At 18.3% G+C, this 22,655-nt stretch overlaps 5 protein-coding genes across 5 annotated transcripts; 2 read left to right on the top strand and 3 right to left on the bottom strand.

Annotated features, from left to right (window-relative positions):
- Nucleotides 1–1,045: 1,045 nt before the first annotated feature.
- On the top strand, nt 1,046–5,344 carry PGSY75_1428900 (hypothetical protein; the record flags this gene model as incomplete). The annotated part of the gene is made up of 1 exon (XM_018787979.1): nt 1,046–5,344. One exon carries the CDS (start codon nt 1,046–1,048, stop codon nt 5,342–5,344), a length of 4,299 nt encoding a protein of 1,432 aa, XP_018639351.1.
- Nucleotides 5,345–5,757: 413 nt separating this feature from the next.
- On the bottom strand, nt 5,758–7,113 carry PGSY75_1428800 (putative transcription initiation TFIID-like; the record flags this gene model as incomplete). The annotated part of the gene is made up of 3 exons (XM_018787978.1): nt 5,758–5,952; nt 6,120–6,206; nt 6,319–7,113. The coding sequence occupies 3 exons, from the start codon at nt 7,111–7,113 to the stop codon at nt 5,758–5,760; spliced, it is 1,077 nt and encodes a 358-aa protein (XP_018639350.1).
- A 1,810-nt stretch (nt 7,114–8,923) lies between these two features.
- PGSY75_1428700 (conserved protein, unknown function) lies at nt 8,924–10,150 on the top strand (the record flags this gene model as incomplete). Its single annotated transcript, XM_018787977.1, has 1 exon — nt 8,924–10,150. The coding sequence occupies one exon, from the start codon at nt 8,924–8,926 to the stop codon at nt 10,148–10,150; it is 1,227 nt and encodes a 408-aa protein (XP_018639349.1).
- A 399-nt stretch (nt 10,151–10,549) lies between these two features.
- PGSY75_1428600 (putative peptide chain release factor 1) lies at nt 10,550–12,482 on the bottom strand (the record flags this gene model as incomplete). Its single annotated transcript, XM_018787976.1, has 8 exons — nt 10,550–10,690; nt 10,908–11,016; nt 11,148–11,212; nt 11,319–11,456; nt 11,577–11,723; nt 11,819–11,869; nt 11,976–12,158; nt 12,402–12,482. 8 exons carry the CDS (start codon nt 12,480–12,482, stop codon nt 10,550–10,552), a joined length of 915 nt encoding a protein of 304 aa, XP_018639348.1.
- Nucleotides 12,483–13,041: 559 nt separating this feature from the next.
- On the bottom strand, nt 13,042–20,633 carry PGSY75_1428500 (putative protein kinase; the record flags this gene model as incomplete). The annotated part of the gene is made up of 5 exons (XM_018787975.1): nt 13,042–13,338; nt 13,456–13,518; nt 13,675–20,158; nt 20,347–20,473; nt 20,561–20,633. 5 exons carry the CDS (start codon nt 20,631–20,633, stop codon nt 13,042–13,044), a joined length of 7,044 nt encoding a protein of 2,347 aa, XP_018639347.1.
- Between the last annotated feature and the right edge of the window lie 2,022 nt (nt 20,634–22,655).

The raw sequence follows: 22,655 nt of genomic DNA, 5'->3' as shown, positions 1-22,655 counted from the left end.
TTACTTTTCATTAAAAATGAGAAAAATATATATGTTTTGCAAATTATATTCTTTTTTTTTTTCTATTAAACGAATTATAAAAAAATAATAAAATTATAAAAATATACTCTCTTTTTTTTTTTTTTTTTTTTTAAATATGTGTATATCTCATATATTCAATACTTGGAATAGAGAAAGGCACTTGCCGAAGTTGAGTTTTTTTTTTTTTTTTTTTTTTTTATTGAGAAACAAACATAATATGTGTAAAATATATTTAGTATAAGAAATACGAGATTATATATATATATATATATGTAATATATTTATATATTGTATAATATAATATTATTCGAATTATTTTTAGTTGTGTAAAATTATATTTTAATATTTTTCTTATTATAAAAAAATTGTTATATTATTTTATATGTGACTTAAAATACACATGGGTTTTTATTTTATACATACATATATATGACATATATATATATATATATATTTATTTATTTATTTGTTTATTTGTTTGTTTTACGTTAGTATCAATAATTTTGAAGCTGCAACATATATAAAATATGTACGTATTATAAATATTCTTTATGAGAACATTTTATTTGCGACTATATCTTATATATTTTTTATTTAATAATACTATTAAAATATTTTAAAGAATTACTCATGTCCTTTATATAAATATATATATATATATATATATATATATATATATATATATGAGAATATAATATGTAGTATTTTTTATTTTATTATTATTTTTTTTTATTATATATTTTAATTTTAAGGAGAGGACATAATACATTTTTATTATTTATTTGTTTAATAACATTTGCTGTATTTTCCTTTATATATGTTATGTAAGCTTGTAATACTACACGTGAGTATTATATATATATATATATATATGTATGTATTTTTTAAAGAAAAAAGTTTTCATTGTTGATAAAAGTTATAAATATTTGTGTACCTCAATGTATACATAACACATATATATATATATGTATATATATATGTATATTATTTCGCCTATTCTTTTATCTTAAAATTAATTTAAAGGATGGCTTTAAAAAACTGCAAGAGCAGTAGCACCAACAATAATAATAATAACAATATAAATATAAATATAAATAACAGTAATAATAATAATAATAACAATAATAATAATAATATAAATATAAATAACAGTAATAATATCAGTAATAGTAATAATAAAAGTATATCGGAATTTTTGAAGGTCCCTCATATGAAAGAATGTTCTAATACAAGAAATAAAAGAAAGAAACGTAAATGTCAAGAAAAGCTGCCAGATTTTTCTTGTTTAAAAAAATTGATATATGAACAGAAGAGAAAAGAAAACTTGGGTAATTTATTTTCGTTTAATGATCCAAGTATAAAAGAGAGAATAGATAAATTTAATAAAATAATCGAAAAGAACAGACAAGAGGATTCAAATTTATTTGATAATGAAGATGATGAAATAGCTGGGAATTTTTGTGAGACATCTAAATTTGGATATACATTTATTGATAAGATAAAGTATAATGAAAATAAAGGTGATGATATTGATGATTTAATACAGCATTATGAAGAAGAAGAAATAGACGAAGATATTGATATAAATGAAACGGATACAAGAAATAAGGATTTAAGTATATATAATAATAATGATGATAATTATAATAATGAAAATCACAATGATAATATAAATGATACTCATAATAATATGAATATTAAAAATAATAGTAACATAATTAATAATATACATAATAATATTAATATTAATAATAATCATAATAATCATAATAATAATAATTGTAATAATAATTGTAATAATAAACTTGTGAATAATTCCGATATTAAAAATAAAGATATTTTATTAGATAATTTAAAATTAAGATTCGATGAATTTAAAATAGACACATTAACTATTCCACAAAAGCCCATTAATATTATTGATGAAAATGGCAAAGAGAAAAAAAAACTTTTTATATTTAATATAAATAATAACACAACAAGAGGAAAGAATGAGAAAAAAAGAATTGAAATTATATATGATGAAAAACAAAATGATACAGATGATTCTTCTATGGAACATCAAACTGATTATATGTGGGTTGATAGAAATGAACGAAATGTAAAAGATTATTATCAAAAGGATTATATACAAGATGAAAATAAAAATGATAAAATTAATGATTCAATAAATGTTGGATCTTATTGTCGTACTAATAATAATTATGTCCTTCCATCAAATAAGGGTAATTTATCTATTTATGAATCTAATAAATTATCAAATTATATATCAAATAATAATTTTAATCATCTTTCGAATGAAGGAATAACAAACACAACATGCGAAAAAAGAGATCACGTATCAAATGAAAAAGAAAATGTAATACAACATATGAATAAATATTGTATAGGAAATAGTTATCATAGTAATAATAAAATGAGAATTGAAAGAAAAGAAAATATATTGGAATTAGTAAATAAAATTAAAGATCAGAAAGAATCTTATTTATATTTTGCTGTTAAGGATAATACATTATTATTAAATGAGAATAATGATTATTTTAGTATTATGATGCATTATTTATGTGAAAGAACAAATGATTGGAATATTCAGATGTTATATTATTTAATTATGAAACCAGCTAATATGGATTTATTATTATATTTAATTTTAACATATTATAAATTTCCTTTTCTTGATATCATTGAACAATATCAAAATATTTCTATTAATAATATTATTCAGAGTGCATATGAAGAAATATCTTTATATGATTATTATTATTATGTATTCCATATATTAGAAATATCACATGAACAATATTATATGTCCCTAGAACTATTTAATGGAATGAAATTTTTATTAGATAAATATAACTTTTTTCTTAGTAGGATGCATAAAAATTCCATTTTTTCAAAGAATAAATTTGTATTGGGTCTAGGAGATATACAAAATGTAAAGCATATTTTTTTAAATGATAGTATAAGTAATAGGATATACAACAAAAAGGAGAAACTAGAATCGAAGGATCATATTGACAATGAAGAGATAATGGATGGTGATCAGAGTACTACAGATGATGCTGGAGAGAGGATTCAAGAAAAAAGACGCAAAAAAAAAAAAAAAAAAAAGGAAATAAAAGAAAAAAATATATATCAGGAAAGGGATTGTGTTATGAGGGATACAAATATGGAACATATTCAAGACGGAGGGTTAGCCAAGAGCAAAGATGGTGATAATATAAGTGATGACAATAAAAGTGATGACAATAAAAGTGATGATAATAAAAGTGATGATAATAAAAGTGATGATAATAAAAGTGATGATAATAAAAGTGATGCTATTAAAAGTGATGATAATAACAGTGATGATAATAACAGTGATGCTATTAAAAGTGATGCTATTAAAAGTGATGATAATAATAATAATAATAACTTTAATGTGCTTAAAAGAAAGAATGGAACGTTACAATATATTTTAAACACCAAACTTGATTTTATAAACTATCAACAGAAAAATTTTTTTAATGAAACACACTGGAATGAAATGGAAAATTATTATCACCTGAACAATTTAGATAAGTTAGTATATTTTACCAAAGATTTATATTATAAATTTACTAAAAAAAATATATATCATAAACTAAACGAAATAACATGTGAACAAAAACATTTTGATAAAATACAAATTATTGAACATTGTAAAAAAAAGATTCCTAAGTATGATAAAGACGTAAAGTTTATGAACTTCTTAGGTGTCTATTCTCACTCTTTCATATGGCAAGTCTATTGTTTAGAATTGGAACAGTTCTGTGTTTTAAAATTTAAACGTATAAATTTAGGTTTCCTATATATTTACGATGATAAACAGATTGAAAATAAGAATAAAAATAAAAGTGACCATAAGAATGATGATAATAATAGAGATGACAGTCATAATGGAATTGTGAAGAGTAAAAAAATATATCTTGAACATATGTCTTCAAGGGTACCCTATGAAAAGGGTCATGGAATAAATACCATTCCAAGGCATTATATGAATACAAATGAGGGCAAACAACAAAGAAACGAAAATTATAATAATAATGATGATAATAATGATGATAATATTGATAATAATGATGATAACATTGATGATAACATTGACGATAACATTGACGATAACATTGACGATAACATTGACAATAACAATATTGATAATTTTTACAATGGTGATGCACAATCATTAAAAGAAAATTGTGACTATATCATGAAAGGTAAACATATCATAGAAATGCTATATCATCAAATGGATGAAAAAAAGAAAAATGCAATGAATAAGAAAAAAAGGAAAGGATGTATTTTAAATTTAAGACATATAGAAAATCATATAACTATAGCATTAAAAACATTTAAGTTTCTTGTAAAAGAATATAAAATAGAAAATATATTTTTCCCTATATCAGTAGAAATAAAAAAAAAAATTATAGAAAAGAGTAAATATATAAATGGTACACCATTAAATGAATTTATATATAGTGAGTTTTTATCTGGTATTGATTTAAAATTAAGAGTTTTTAAATTAAAATGTATTATGTTAAAAATAATGAAAATATTATTAACGTTTTTAAAGTTTGATATTTTAATTATACTTAAATGTTCAAGAATATTTTTAAAAGAAGATAATTTAATTATAAATGTTGGAATACCATTAGGCTTATTACCTAATCGTACTGTTCTTTTTTTATTAAATAATATTGAACAAACAATTGCAACAAAATCTTATAGTAAAACAATATTTTATTATATGCCCCCAGAAATTAAAAATAAATTAAAAATAGTAGACTGTGAACAATATATTATGGATTATACTAATAATAAACAAAGAAAAGAAGAAAATATAGATCCTTTAGATTATGATACAGAAAAAAATTGTTTTTATTTTGAAGATAAATTAAAATTACAAAAAGCATATTCTTATATGATTGGAAAAATATTTGAAGAAACATTAATTGATACTTTTACTGGGGATAAATTAGATTATTTAAATTTCGATCAAACAATTAAATCTTTTTTATATTCATGCCTACAAGAAGATGTTGAAAAAAGAGATCCCTTACAAAACTTATTAAATCATAAATGCTTTCAGGATTGTTTTGATCTATATATTAATATCTATGATGATAATATTAATTCTTATAAAAATGATAAAGAAAAAGCTGTACGATTAAGTGATCTTAATTATATTAATAATTATGATTATAATATTTTTACTATACCTTCAGACCATACCTCAACTTCATCATCATTTTCAACAGACCACGAAATTACAACATCCAGTAGGTATTCCACATCCAGTTCATGATATTAAATATAAATATAAATATATATATATATATATATATATATATTTATTTAGTTATAGCATCCGAAAAAAATATATCCCTCATGCCGATACATACATAAAATATTATATATATATATATATATATATATATATATATGACTCGTTTCATATTTTTCCATACGTACATATAAAAAATATATATGTATTTATATATATATATATATATATATATGTATTTTATTTTATTTTATTTTATTATATTATATTTTATTTTTTTTTATTGTATTTATTTTTTTTTTTTTTTAAGAAACCAAAGGACAGTACAAAAAATATTCGTTAAAGTGTAATTATTAGGCATATGTTTTTAAGTTAATCATAAAAAAAAAAAATAAAAAAAAAAAATAAAAAAAAAAAATATTACTGTTAATATATCAATGTTGAGATTTACTTTTAATTAAATATGGCAATAATATATTAATACATTTTTGAAGATTTTCGTAACTTTTTCCCCCTGTTAAAGTTATATTGCCTGTTGAAAAAATACTAGCCGAAACGATATCCACTTTGCTCTTATCCTTGTCTATTGTATTTTTAGCGTTACACCAAGCATAATTATTATCATTAAGCTATAAAAATTTAAAATATACATCGAAATATATTTATATGAACATGTAATTATCTGTTTATATCTTTATAATGTATATTTATGGACCACGTTTGGTTTACTCACATTAATAATATAATATATACATATATATATATATATAATAAATATTTAAAAAACAACTTTTACCTCATTGTTGTCATTAGACTTATTATCATCATTCATAAGGGCAATTTTTACTTTACATGCTGGAAATACATTTGGATCATAGTCCACCTATTAAACAATACAAACATAAAATATATATATATATATATATATATATATATATATATATATATGTATATATTTATATTTATTTATTTATCTATCCTCTTTTATTACTTACACTTTTATAATATTGAGCAAATAGTGGCAAGACTATAGAAAATCCCACATTATATACAGCCAAAATATTTGTAATTGTTATTTTTTTTAATTTAATATTTTTAAAATTTAATTGTTTTAATTTCTTTTCAATTTTTTTCATAGCAACTTTACAAGCTTCAATTGAGTTATTACCTGTACATATAATTTTACCATTTGAAAAAATTGAAACATTAATAATTAATTTTTTATTCATTGTATGTTCAGATTCATTAAAAGGATCCATCGTTTCCATATCATAAATAATATCTGTATTTTTTTTAATTTCACTATTATTATCATCTATATTAGATTTATTTTTAGATATATTTATTGAATTCTCATCTGATTTATTATCTGTTAATATTTTACCACTCGATGAGTTGTTACTATCTGATAATTTATTATCATTTAATTTATTGCTTTCAGTTGTTATATTCTCTTCTTTAATATAATTATTAGAATGTATTGCTTCATTCTCTTGTTCATTTTTCATTTTAGATATATCATCATTTTGTCTTTCCTTTTTATTATTCAAATATTTTATATATTTATGTACTGTATTTAAACTGACGGGTACATCAATTCTCATACATTTAAATTCTCTAGGGTTATATATACAATTTGAAAAATATTTATAAATATTATCTAAATTTAATGAGGAACATAAAACAGCATTCATAGAAATATTATGAACACTCATCTTATTTTCATTTTTTAAAAAAATGTTTGTTACCTCGTTATTATTAAGTTTTTTCTTTTTACAAGGCGGATACATTTTTGAACTAAAGACACTTTTATTATTATAATTATATAAATGAATTATTCTTTTAATATTATTCTTTTAATATTATATTTTTTTTTTTTGTTGTTTTATTATTATATTATAAAATCATTTATGTACTCCTTTTTGCATACAAATTTATATCTTCAAAAGAACATACAAACTACAAACTGCTTGAATATATATGACCCAAGTAATAAAACTAATACTACGCCTTTTTTAACAACGAAGCAAAAATAAAGAAAAAAAAATTATAATCAAATGAAATAAAAAAGAAATATTGCATATAGCAAATACTAATAAAAAAATGTTTGTATGTATATATATATATATATATATATTTATATTTTTTATATATTTCTGATAATTTTTGAGTTTTATATGTTTCAATTATTTTAGTTAACTAAGAATTATAATGAATAACAGGTTGAAAAAGGAAATATATAAAATAAAAACGAAAAAATAAAAACATAATATAAATATTATATATATTTATTTATTATGTCTTCATACTTATTCATACTTATGTTTAATAAAAAAACATAAATAAATAAATCAATAAATAAAAGATATTTTTTAATTCACCAAGTTGCTAAAAAAAAAAAACAAAAACTAATAAATTCATAGTTTTAAAAAAAAAGCCACATATTTTTTTTTTTTTTTTTTATATATTTCTTTCATTTACCATTTATTATTTTATTTTATTTTAATATTATTATATTATATAATTATCAAAAAATACACGTAATAATATATATATATATATATAATTATTGAGGTAATATAAATTATATATATATATAAAATCCCTTGAGCTAAATATGAATATATATATACATAGTATTTTATATTATATATAAAATATATAATATATATATATTTTTGTAGTGTTTCTATTATTTGATAATATATAATATATAGAAGATAAGGTTAAACCTTCATATAAATACACTAATAATATATATATCTATAATATAATGTATAATATTTTGTTTAATCTACCATTTCCATATTTTTAAATATATTATTATTTTTATATATTTCTTTTTACAATTTTTAGTATTCAAAAAAATATATTATATATATATATATATATTAATATATAAATTTTATTATTATTTTTAATTTTTCTAAATTTTAAAAAATATTATAAATTTGTACTTATAAAAATTAAATAAAATGAAATAAATGTAAAATCTTATAAAATATATATTTTTTTTTTATTTATAATTTGACATAGGTAACAAATTTATTATGTAACAATATTAACCGCAATTAAAAAGAAAAAAAAAAGTACACCTATATATAAAATATATAGGTGTAATATATCTGTATATAATGTTGTATGTATTGTTACAATATAATGTTTTAATAGAGAAAAAAAAAAAAAAAAAAAAAAATGCCACCTACTTATTTTATTGCATACATGTTTATAGAATGATATATAGATTTAAAAAAAAAAAAAAAAAAAAAGTCTAAAAAATATCTAATAAAAATTTCTAATTATTTTTTATGAATTTTTTTTTTTTTTTTTTTTTGAACCACTATCAAATTTGTAAAAAAAAAATAAAAAATAATAATAATAAATAAATAAATAAGTAATCAAACAAATAAACACATCAACGTGTTCATTAAGTCTATATGACACATATATATATATATATTTTATGTATATGTTAATAAATATTAGATGAAGAAGACATTTTTCAGACAATGTAGAAGAAATTATTATCAAAATATAGGATATTAAAATGAAATTATAAGATATATATACAACATATATATATATATATATAATAACAAAATGAATGATGTAAAAGAAGATATACAAGTACGTAAGAAAGAAAATATTTCTTTTGAAAATTTTGAACTTTTTGAAAATGTTGCAATTATAAAACAAAAGTTATATGATGAAGAAGAAATATCATCAAATGTATGTAAAGAAAATATGAATGAATATATTGATTATAATGATGATAAAGATAATAAAAATTATAGAATAGCTACCATATCAAATATATCATTAAGTGTTGATATAGAAAATAAACATAATAATAATTATGAAAAATATTGTAATGCTTGTATTTATTGTGATGATGTATGTTTTTCTCAGTTATGTAATTTATGTAAAATAAAAAGAAAAGATCTGTACTTAAAATATAAAAAATTTAAAAAACATAATTTAAGGATATGTGAAAAGGATTTTAAAAAAATAAAGGAATCTAATAAGGAAATGCCTGACAAAAATCTAAACCTCTTGAAATGTGAGAATGTAGAGAATGGCAATGAACTTAATATGTTACAAAATGATACTTTACTAAAGGAACAAAAATATTATAATGATAGTAATGATAATAATAATAATAATAATAATAATATTGATAATAATAGTTATATAAGTCATTTGTGCAATGGTAATGATAATTATTTAAATAATTCTCCTAATCTCAATATTAATAATTGTAATACACAAAAGGAAATTATTAGTAACCATAATAACACAAATGATACAAAATATAAAATAGTTATTACGAAAGAGGATAAATATATAGATACAAATAACAATAGTATAAATAACATAGATCTATATAATAAACATGAATGTGCTAACACATTAAACGAAACAAATTATATGAATAACAACAATAATAATAATATTTTAATTGAAAAAGATGAAAAACCAAAACAAATGTTAAAATATAATTTTTTTAAATATAAAGAATATTTTACAATATGTGAAATAAAAAGACACTATAAAATTAATGATTGTTGGATTATTGCCAATGGTTATGTTTATGATGTGTCTACATTTATTAATCATCATCCAGGTGGTATAAATTCAATATTAAAAAAAGGAGGAGGCAAAATCGATGCAACAGTTGATTATTCTTTTCATTCTAAATATGCACAAACGAATTTTTGGGAACCCTTAAAAATAGGTCAAGTTGTTAAATGTAAAAAGGAATTTTTAGAGGAAAAAATAAAAAATCAAAACGCACCAAAAAAAGGAAATAAATGCACTTTTATGTGAAAGGGATTTTTAGCATATATATATATATATATATATTTATTTATTTATTTATTTATTTATTCATTCATGTAAACCTTTTAAATGATATATTTTCTTTTTCGTAGTTTCCATATTTTAATATTTTATTCCTTGATTTAATTTAAATAAAAATTGTATCTCTTCCATTTAAATGAAAATTTCCTATTTTTCATCTTTTTTTATGTTTTGTATTTCATTTTAATTTTTTTTTTATTTTTAACTTGTTTCATTATATACAACCAAATATATATGTTAATAACATATATATGTATAGGTATATATATTTTTTTTTTGTATTTGTTTTAAAGAAAAAAAAAAAAAAAAAAAAAACTTTATTATGACAAAAAAAATAAATAAATATAATTTTTTAATGACATATTTTTAAAATATATTTAATATGTATTCTAGTTTACCCTTTTCAAAATATATTAAATCAATTTTTTTTTTATTTACATGGTCGGTTATATAGCCTCTGAAAAAATTATACGTTCTAATTCTGTTACTTCTATTGCTTTCTTTTATCTACAAAGGAAAAAAAAAAAAAAAAAAGATACACATAATTAATATAATATATATATATATATATATATATATATATATATATAAATATGTATATGTATATATTTTTTTTTTTTTTTTTTTTTTTCTTGTTATCTAGCCATTATATTAAATTGCACATATATATTTTTTTTTTATAATAGCTAGATCAAAAAAAAAAAAAAAAAAAAAAAAAAATTACCAATTTAGCTCGTTCATCTTGAATAATATTTTCCTTTTCTTTACTTTCCATATATTGTATTTTTTGAATTAACCTTTTCATAGCAAGTTTTTTATTTAATTCTTGAGTTCTACAACATAGTGAAAAAAAAAATATAACATATTATATTAATATTATAAAATAATGTCTATATTGTTTGTATTATTAATGTACATGTGATTATTTAAAAATATATATATTTGTGTACATATATATATTAACCTTTCCTCTTGGCATTCAGTTTGTATTCCAGTAGGTTTGTGTAAAATGCACACACCTGATTCAATCTTTAAATTAAAATATATATATATATATATATAATAAATATAATAAAAACATTATTATGTGCACCTAAATTGAATTATATTTTATTATTTTTTTTGACAAAAGTACCTTGTTGACATTTTGTCCACCTGGTTTACTCGATCTGAATGTTGAAATTTTTAAATCTTTCAAATTAATTTCATATTTTGGTTCTTCCTTTTTATGAAAAAATATTGCAATCGTAGCTGTGGATGAATGAATCCTATTCTTCTCGAAAATAAAAAAAAATAAAATAATATAGTACATATGTATATATGTATATATATATATATATATATATTTATATTTATATTTATATTTATATTTTTTTTGTGATTTTTTTCCTACTTTGGAATCATTCTTTGGTATCCTTTTCACCTGATGAATACCACTTTCATTTTTAAAAAGATCATATAAATTTATTTCAATTTGCTTGTCCTCTTTAATTATATTTAAGTTTTCATTTGAACTTATAACTAAGGAATCACTAATATCCTATAAAATTCGGAGAGAAAAAAAAAAAAAAAAAATGAACAAATAAATGAAAAGAATATACTTATAAATATAAACATATAAGTATTTATTTTTACTTGTATTTTTTCAACTTTGCATTTATTCCTCTCTGCGAACAGTTTGTACGTCTTAAAAAAAAAGTAAAAAAATTATATAATACATATAATACATATATTTATAAATATAAATATATATATATATTGTTACGATGTATATTTTTATTTTATTTTTTACGTTTAATAATTCTTTAGACCAGGTTAACGCCTCCTCTCCCCCTACTCCTGGACGAAATTCTATTCTTATAAAATTTTTATTGTCATTATACAGATCTGTTTGTTTTTTATTATATAACTGAAATGAATATCTTTTCAACACATTATTTTTTGTTCGTTTTGCTTTATGTGTGTAATAGTTTTTCTAATAAAAAAAAAGTAATAATAAATAAACAAATAAATAAATCACATATATTTATTTATTGTGATTCTCTTATTCTTATTTTGCATAGATATATTATTAAAATTTTATTATAAAATGACGTAATATATATATTTTTATATTTTTCATACATATTAATATAATAAGTAATCCATAGAACAAAAATTATAAAATAAAATAAATTGCCATTTCAAAAATAAATTTTTCACTTTACACAAAACTTACTGGTTTTATATAAAAGTTAGACACATGAACAAATAAGTCAAACCATATATAACAATAAAAAAAAAATAATAGTTTTTTCATAATTTTAAAGCTCTTGGGATACTAATATATATGTGCTGACCTATCCCATTCAAAACAAACTTTTATTTATTTTTTTTTTTTTCATTATGGTGTTACTTATATAATGTAGAAAGGATAGGAGAAGGAAATGTTATTTTTTCTTTTCTTTTTTTGACGTTTATATAAAAAAAATGAAAATGTATCATATTATATTTTATGTCAAATTATTATATTAAATTAATATATATAAACAAAAACATTTTGATGGTTAGTAAAGAAATTATAATATTATGTTAATTTTATGAATCAAATAAAATTGTAAAACTTACGAAATATCAAATTTGAGGAAAAACATAAAAAAAAAAAAAATTCTTAAGGCTTATAAATGTATATAAATATAAATACAAACATATTCGAATTTATAATTACAGTAAAAAAAAAAATAATAATAAATAAATATATTTTTTCATATAAAAATATTTCATTAATTTATAACCTTTTATAAGGTTGTTACTATATAATCAAGAAATAATATAAAAATCATTATAATATTTAAGATATCAAAAAAAAAAAAAAAATTTCATTTTTTCAAATAAAATTGTTTTATATAATTTATTAAGGATGCCTCATTCTCAAAATTTTTTTTAATATTTAATCTCATAATGTGAGTGCTATATATAATATTTACATTTTCCTCTGAATTAATTATATTTGAAGAAGAAATATTTTCTGCAGAATTTTCATAGTCTTCTATATTAATTGATGTACTGGAGCTAATTTTTTGGTTTATTTGCACGTGAATATTAATGTTTTTATATTTCAATAAGCTCTTTTCAAACTTGGACGTTTCCATCAGGGGTGTTATTCTGCATTCGCACTATAAAAGAGGAAAAACAATGAAAAATATATATGAATAAATGTATATATATATTTATATATATGTATATCCTTTTATTTAACATATTTATTTATTGTTTTATTTTTTTCATTTTACCTTAATTCCATTTTGTATTAAGCTATTATATAAAGAAAAGGCATACACCAATAATTTATAAGCCTTAGCTGTTATAACTACACTAGGAGAATGAAAATCAATTAGCAAATTGGAGAAGTTATCCTTCTTTACATCCTAAAAAAAAAAAATTGTAAGATATTGATAACATGTACATAGTGTATTTATATATATATATATATATTTTTTTTTTTGTTATACCTGAAATATTATATTTGATATAGAATCTACAAATATTTCAAAAATGATATTATATGTGCCATTTGATGGTACCTTATCATAATTTTTAAATACTTGTGTTGACACACCTCCAAAAGATAATAGATATTTTTGATTTTTATTTGAGTAAATATTAAATGCAAATGCAAATCCAAAGGCATTTTGTAAGTGGTTCATAAAAAAATCCCATGTAAAAATATGATTGGATTTATTAAAATACTGGAAAAGATTATTTAAATAAATTATGGTTGATGTTATATAGTTAATAAATTTCTTATTCTTATGATTTTTAATATCATACATTTTTATAATTTTCTTCATTTTATTTTGTAAACTATCTGTTTGATCATATAAAAGAGAATATAATATTTTCAGTATATTTTCATCATATGTTATATCTAAATACAAAAGTAATTTTTTTAAATTCTTAAATGATATATTTCCTTCTTCAAATATTTGATATAAAAAATATATTTTTTTAATGCAATCTAATGATAACATATCCCTAATTAAAATAATAATTAAATCTGTATAACTCCATTTTATTATTAAATTATTTAAATATTCTTCAAACTTTTCAAATATCTCAATAACATTAAATAATATTATTAATTGATAAATACAAAACGACATATTAACTTCTATATCATTATTTCCATTCATATTGTTACCATAAAAAAAATCTTTCTCATTATTTAATGTAATGATATTATTATATATAATACTATTTTCTCTTTTTATTATTTTATATTGATTATTTTCAAAAAAATAATTCTGAAAAAAACAAAAGGAGTTCATAAAGCTTTTATTTAAATTATAATGTGGTATTAAATTTAAAAATGACTCAGTAAGATAAAAGGGCATATATACTAATTTATTGTTTTTATCAATAAGTTGTAATTTGTCTTTAAATCGATTTAAAATATTTCGTTTATTTTCTTCATTTTCTGTCCTTAATCGTTCAATGGTATGAGAACTATTTGGAATATTATCATTATTAATAATATTATCATTATGAATAATATTATCATTATGAATAATATTATCTTTTTTAATATTATCATACGAACTACTTGTATCATCAAATTTATCACTTATTTCACATTGTCCATTTTTATCATCATAGTTTATCAAAAAATCTGTATTCATATCATCAGTTCTATATACATTATATGTATTACTCCTCTTAATTAAAGGAAATTTTTTAAACCTTGAAAATGTGCCTAATATAGGAAGAAAATTTCTCTTTTTGTTATCCTTCTTTTCATCATCACTTTTTTTATTTTTTTCATTTTTTGAAATACTATCCTTTTTGTTTTTATCCTTACTACTAGTACTATTATAATTCTCTTTTTTTATATATCTTTTTTTTTTTTTAAGATCTTGCATATTTTTCAAATTATTTGAATTTTGTTCAGGTAAAGAATCAAATGAATATTTACTAATATTTCGTTCATTTTTTTTCATTTTTTTGTTCTTTTTATTGGATTTATTTTTTTCTAATATATCTAAATTTTCAATACTATTAACATCTTCGTATTTGTTTTCATTATTATCAGAATCGTTTTCTATACGCATTTTTGTTGTCTTCATTTCTTTTTTATATAAATTAATTTTTTTTAAAAAATTGCTAGGAATTTTTGATATGACATCATTATCTACTTCTTCATTAAAAGTATCTTCTTTTTTTTTTATTAATTGAAATACATGAGGTTGGTTGTATGTGCAAAGTTTTTTAGATAAATACCAATTGAAATATTCAAATATATAACTTTTAATAACATCATATTCATATGTAGATGTATGTGTATATACATATGCATTTCGATTCCTTTCAAATGGAAAAGATAACTCTTTATTATTATATAATAAAATATTTAAAACATTTATACATTCATTTAAAGAATTATGTTTTAATTTCTGAAGAAAATATTTAAATATATCTCTCTGAATCACAACAGGTATTAAAGGATAATTTAATAATTTCTCTGCCGTTATTTTTGGTAATTTGTTGGAATCATTATTTTTATATACATATTCTTCTTTATTAGTAGTATGCTCATCATGTGTATTGCATATATCCTCTTCAACCATATGGTTACTACAAAAATTATTATTATTATTATTATTGTTGTTATTATTATTATTATTATTATTATTATTATTATTGTTGTTATTATTATTATTGTTGATATCATTATTGTTGATGTTGTTTTTATTTTCATTTAATTGGTGTTTACCTTCGTCAGTACATTTTATATTTTCATCATCCTTATTATTAATGCTACTTATTCCATTGTTCTTATTAATCTTATCATTCTGATTACTCTTGTTATGCTTTTTTTCATTATCTTCAAATATGACATTTTTTTCTAACATGTCTTCCTTTTGCATGTTGTCCTTTTTCAAAGATATATGTTTGTCATCTTCCAGTATATTAATATCCTGATTGAAGAAATTATATATTTTCTTTAATTGTTCTGAGTATGTATTTGTTTGATCAACTTTTTTCAAATTCTCTGAAGTAATATGATGACTAGGTGAAGATTCCATACTATTCATTAGAAGTAATCTTATATCTCCTTTTACATCTAAATATATCTCAGAATCCTTATTTTTTTTTTGATTAGATATATTATCATCATTTTCATTATATTTAGCAAGTATACTACTAATAGAATTATTAATACAATATAAATTAGGTTTCTCTGAAATGTTTAGATTCTTTTTATTCATATTTAATAACATTTCATTATTCATATTATCCCTATAATTATTCATATTCTTTTTTATTTTATTCATTTTTTTTTCATTTTCTATATTCACATTTACATTCTTATTATATATCCCCCCTTCTTCCTTAATTATTAAATCATCATTCATATCTTTGATAGTTTTCGTTTTCATACTATTATTAATATGTTCATAATCTTCGTTATCCTTTTTTATATTTAAATTTAAAATATCTACATATTCTAGTTTTGTTATTTTTTTTTCAGTAGTATCATAATTAATAGTACTTATTAAAATAAATTTTAATACTTTTAAAGAATCATTATCTATATTTTTTATAAACGATTCTGAGAATGTTTTTTCCTTAATCATTGTAGTTATATTTATTAGTTTTTCTTCTTTTGATTTAAATGGTCTATGCCATAATTCATATAATAATAAACCTAATGAAAATAAGTCTAATTCTTCATAATCATATTTTTTCTTATTTAAACATTTATAAAAATATTGATTATAAGAATGAACATAGAAATCTTTATATTCATTTGATGATGGATATGTATATATTGTTTTTTCATTATCATCATCATAATCATCATTATTATAATCATTATAATTAAAAGATTTATTAATACGGTTATATTCATCAAAAGGAACATTTTTTTCTTTGTTTATTATTTTTTCATCATTTATAAATTCCTTACACAAACTATCATTTTTATTTTCAAAAATGTTACATTTATTTACAGAGATATCTTCTTCTTTAGATTCTTTATCATGTATATTTTCAGAGTGTATAATGTTTTCATTATTTTGTTTATTTAATGGTTTCCCTATATTTTTTATATCATTATATAATTCTTGCATGAATTGTTGGACATAAGAGGAATTATTTTTATATGAATAATGATAAAAATAGAAATAATCAATCATATTACATATACTATAATTGATTATTTTAATATGTGCTCCATATTTATCATTATCTAAATAAATATTTTGAGAATTTAAATTTTTTATATATATTTTTTGTTTATGTAAATAGCTTAAAGATTCTAATACTTGTCTAAATATATTCCATATTAAATATTTATTTTTTTGAAAAAAATTATTTTCAATTTCTTTTTCTAATGATTGTCCTTTACAATGTTCACATTGTATATATAATGTTTTTTTATTATATTCTTTTTTATTTAAGATACTTTTTATATATGCTACATTTTTAAAATAGTTCATATCGTTTTTAAAAGGAGTTATATAATTTTCATTTTTGATATTCTTAATATTATTATCATATTCTTTATCATTACTATTATTATAATAATTATTATTATTATCATTATTATTATCATTATTATTATTATTATTATTATTACTATTATGGATATGCTTATCTTTGTCCTTACCTTTTGAACCTTCTATTATATTAATACTATTCATACTGTGTGATCCTTTTCTTTCTATATTATTAGAAAAATCTCCTATTAGGTTATTTTTTTTTTTGTCCTTTTCCAAATGAATTATTTCTTTTTTTATATTTTCACAGTTGTTCCTATAATTTCCATTTTTATCTTCATTTTTTTGTAGTATCGTGTCATCATTTTCTAATGGACATGAAGAAGATGAACAACAACAATTATAACAAGCACAATCAGTACAGTAAGAATCAAAAGACTGAATACATGGAAAACCTTCTTTTATTTTATTTGTATTATATTTTAATATATGACCATTCTTTATATTTTCTTTGTTTTGTGTATAACTTATATCTTTCTTACTTTTATTATTTTTTATTTTCTGTGTATCATTATTTATGTTATCTGTTTCGTTATTATAATGTTCTTCCATATAATGTTGTACATGTTGATCAAGTCTATTTAAAATAACATTTTTCATTAAGTCATTCACTTGATTTATTTTTTTTTTTTTATCTTGCTCTTCTTTATTTATGATTTTTTCCTTTTCAAACCATGAAAAGTGATATCTAGCTAAATATTTATGATGTATTTTGGTTAATTTGGCTAGCTCATATATGATTTTTTTAATATTAATTTTACGTACAAGTTTATAATGATGAATAACCTTTTTCAAACGATTATGATTTATTTCATTTAATATATTGTGTAAATTTTTATTATTTTTATTTTGTGTAATAACACAATTTTTATTAGCATAAAATTGATATTCACTACAAAAAAAATGGACAGTAGGAATATAATAATCTTGTTTGTTCTTATCTTCATCATGAGAATTTTTTAATAAGAAATTTTTTTTTTTTTTGGAATTTCTTAAATTGATAATATCATTTAAATATTCTTTAAATAGTTCTTCATTTTTTTTATTTTTTTTATTTTTTTGAATTTCCTTTTTATCATTTAATATGTTACAGAAGAGATTAAAATCTCTATTACAGAAAACCATATGATTGAAAAAGAAGGTTAAGAAATATGAGATATTTAATAGGACATAAGAATGTATAATATATACATTTGTATCAATACTATGTCTTACTAGAAATGTATTTCTATAATTATTAATTGAAATATTTTTTATAATATTAAAATTTTTAAAATTACTATCTTTACATTGTATTATCATATCATAATTTTCTGAATTGTCTAAAATATTTTTTGAATTCAATTTATTTTCTAAAAAATTTGTTTTGATTTTTGTTTGCCATTCTTCTTTATTTCTATTTATTTCATATTGTTGTTGATTAATAAGGCAACTGTTTATTGAAGAAAATCCTGATATACTATTGAAATTATAGGTATTTAAAAAATATTTTTGTTCATTAATTATATTATTTTGTAAATAATTATAATTTTGAAGGTTGGTATTCAAATTATTATCTATATATTTTTCATCATTAATTGTTTCATTATCATTATTTTTTGATAAGTACATTTCTTTCAAATATTCATTATTATAATAACCTTTTTTATTAAAAGGTTGACTATGAAAATTATATGTATCTTTTATATGATTGTCTATAAGTTTGTTTTTATTATTTATTTCTATTTCATCATATTGTATACCATGTTCATATAATATTTGTGTTTTTTTTTTCTTAGATTCTATTTCATCATTTAGACCTCCTCCTATATCATAATAACCTTTTTGATCACATTGATGATTTTTCATATGTTCATAAATCCCATCACTGTGATTATTTATAAGTTCATTATTTTTTTTATAATCATCGTCATTATTATCATTTAGTCCATTTTTATAATTTTCTAATTTATGTCCGTCTTCTTTTTCATTATGTATATCATTAAATATTTCATTATCTCTGTCTTTTTTTAAACTTGTATCATCAATTCGATAATTCATTTCTTCCCACAAATTTTGGAAATCATTACTGAATATTTCATTTAAATATTCATTCATGAATACACAAATTTCAAATAAGGTAATTCTTCCATAATTCATTGCACATATTTTTTTTATATTTAATGTTATATCATTTTTTTGTTCTTCATTTAATTTGCTTTTCATATGTATAACAACATTTGGATATGAATATGGATAGCTTTTTTCACAAATAAATGTTATTTTATACTTTTCTATAATATCATCAATATTCAAAAATATACTAAACGTTAAACACGTATTTTTATTTATTTCATCATTTATATCAACAATAATATTTTCACATAAATCCTTACTATCCTTTATATATTCATTATCTTTCATTAAATCGTTTGGTAAATCGCATTTTTTTACATGCCTACAAAAAAAAAAAAAAAAAAAAAAAAAAAAAAAAAAAAAAAAAATAATTTAAATACATATAAAATAAAATGTATCATGAATTAAACAACATGGAAAATATATAACCCTCTGGTATATATATATATATATATATTTATTTATTTATTTATCTACTTTTTTTATTTTATTTTATTATTTCTTTATTACCCTGGATTGTCTACATACAAAGGAAAAAAAATATGATGTAACGCTAATATCTCTTTAACTTGATCTGCATATTGTTCTGCATAATTTTGTTCATCTTGGCTTTCTTGTATCACTTTCTTTTTGTTTTCTATAATACAAAAAAATTATAAATAATATATTTACATAAAATATACATTATTTTTTTTATTATTTTATATATATATATATTATTTACCATTATTATTTTTATTATTAACGTTTCGAACTTTCTTTTTCTTCGTCTTTTTTCTTTTATTATCATTATCCATTTTTGTTTTGTCTAATATATAAATAATGTCTCATCAATGAATAATGGCGATTTTTTTGTTAAAAAAAAAAAAAAAATACTATAAAAACTAAAGTGAAATAAAAGATTATTTTTTAAAAAAATATCTTTCATGTAATATTTAATTGACTAAAAATAAAAGAAGCTGTTCTTTTATTTATAAAAAAGTGTTTTAATATATATATATATATATATATTGAAACATTTTTTCTTCTTTTTCTTCTTTTAATTCTTTTTTTTATTTCCTTTTTTTTAAATAAAAAAAAAAAAAAAGGGTCAATATATTTAACTTAAAATCACTATTTATTATTATTATTATTTGAATATGTTAATCTATAAAATTTATACCATTATAATATTATAAACCAAAAAAAAAAAAGAAAAAATATAAGGAAAGAAGGAAAAATTCTTTGCTACATTATTATAATTTTTAAATAATATATAAAAATATAACTATAGTAAAATAACTAAAAATAAGTTTAAATACAAAAAATTAATATTACATATCATTTAATTTTTTTGCTATAAAATATAAGAATAATAATATTATAAATAATATAATTTGTTTCTACTTTATATGTATATATATATATATATATATATATATATATATATATATTGTAAATTCAGTTTAAATAATTTTTTTCTATTTTATTTTATATTATTTTATTATTTTATTTTTTTTTTTTTTGTGGTTCTTGTTTTTTTCTGTTGAGCTATATGTTTAAGTATATAATATATTATATGCATATTATATATATACGAAAAAATAATTTTTATTGAATATATTATTGCATACCTATAATTATTTGTATATGATGGTTGTAAATATATAAATATAAATAAATTATACATATATATAATATATATATAATTATATGTATAATATATTTTTTTTTTTTATTACAGGAATAAAAAAAAAATTAAGTTCAGATTAAAACTATAATTTATTCTTTTGCATAATATAAAGTTTATTCTCATATTTTTATACCTTACATATATAAGGGCTTTTAAAATAATACAACGAAAAAGATGTAACTGTTAACGCGACATATATTTTTATTATATTTTTTTTTTATACTGCCTAAAAATTTTATATTACTACATTAATTATATATATATATTTATTTACATAGTTATTTATAAAGTATGATATATATATATATATATACATATATGAATATATATATATTTTTATTAGAAGGTATTATAAAAAATGCGTATTTTTTTTAAATTTTCAGATGCATGTTTAATTTCTTTTTTTACTTTTTCTATTTCTTCAAGGTGTTTATTTTGTATATAAAAAATATATAGTAACATATAAGATACATAAAAAAAAAAAAAAAAAAAAAAAAGTAAAAGAAAAGAAAAGAATATTCTGTTGAAATATATAATAAAACACATTTATACAGATAATATATAATCTAAATATATATATTTTTAATTTACAATAATAATAATTATTATTATTAGTATTGTTTTTATTTTTTTATATAAAAATATTATCCAACACACGAAGGAATAAAATAATACAAAAAAATAATTAATTTTCCTTATTATTTTATTTTTAATATTTTTTTAAAATTAAAATAAAATGTAATTTTTAAAAAAATAATATATTAATATAATAATTACAATATTACAAATTATATCACCAGTGTACTTACAGAGATTTATACTTAAGGTTATATATACAAGCATGTAAACAAATATGTATATTTTATTTTTGGGGTAACTAGCTATTTTAGCTTTATGAAAAATTGTTTAGATAAAGATAAATATATTTTATATTCTTATATACATTTTAAACATATTCATGTGTAATGTTTTTAAATATCAATAGGAAAACATAAATATATGTATCATTTAATATATATATAATATAAATATGTATGTATTGTATATTGTTTATCTTAAAAGATTACAAGTTACAAAATAAGAAAAAAAAGCTCAAGACACTTTAAAAAAAAAAAAAAAAAAAAAAGTGACCTATAATAACAATATT

This window comes from Plasmodium gaboni, chromosome 14 (assembly GCF_001602025.1).
Source record: "Plasmodium gaboni strain SY75 chromosome 14, whole genome shotgun sequence".
Lineage (NCBI taxonomy): Eukaryota > Apicomplexa > Aconoidasida > Haemosporida > Plasmodiidae > Plasmodium > Plasmodium gaboni.
Note: the sequence above shows the minus strand (reverse complement) of the source record. Positions and strands in the feature narration are given on the sequence as shown.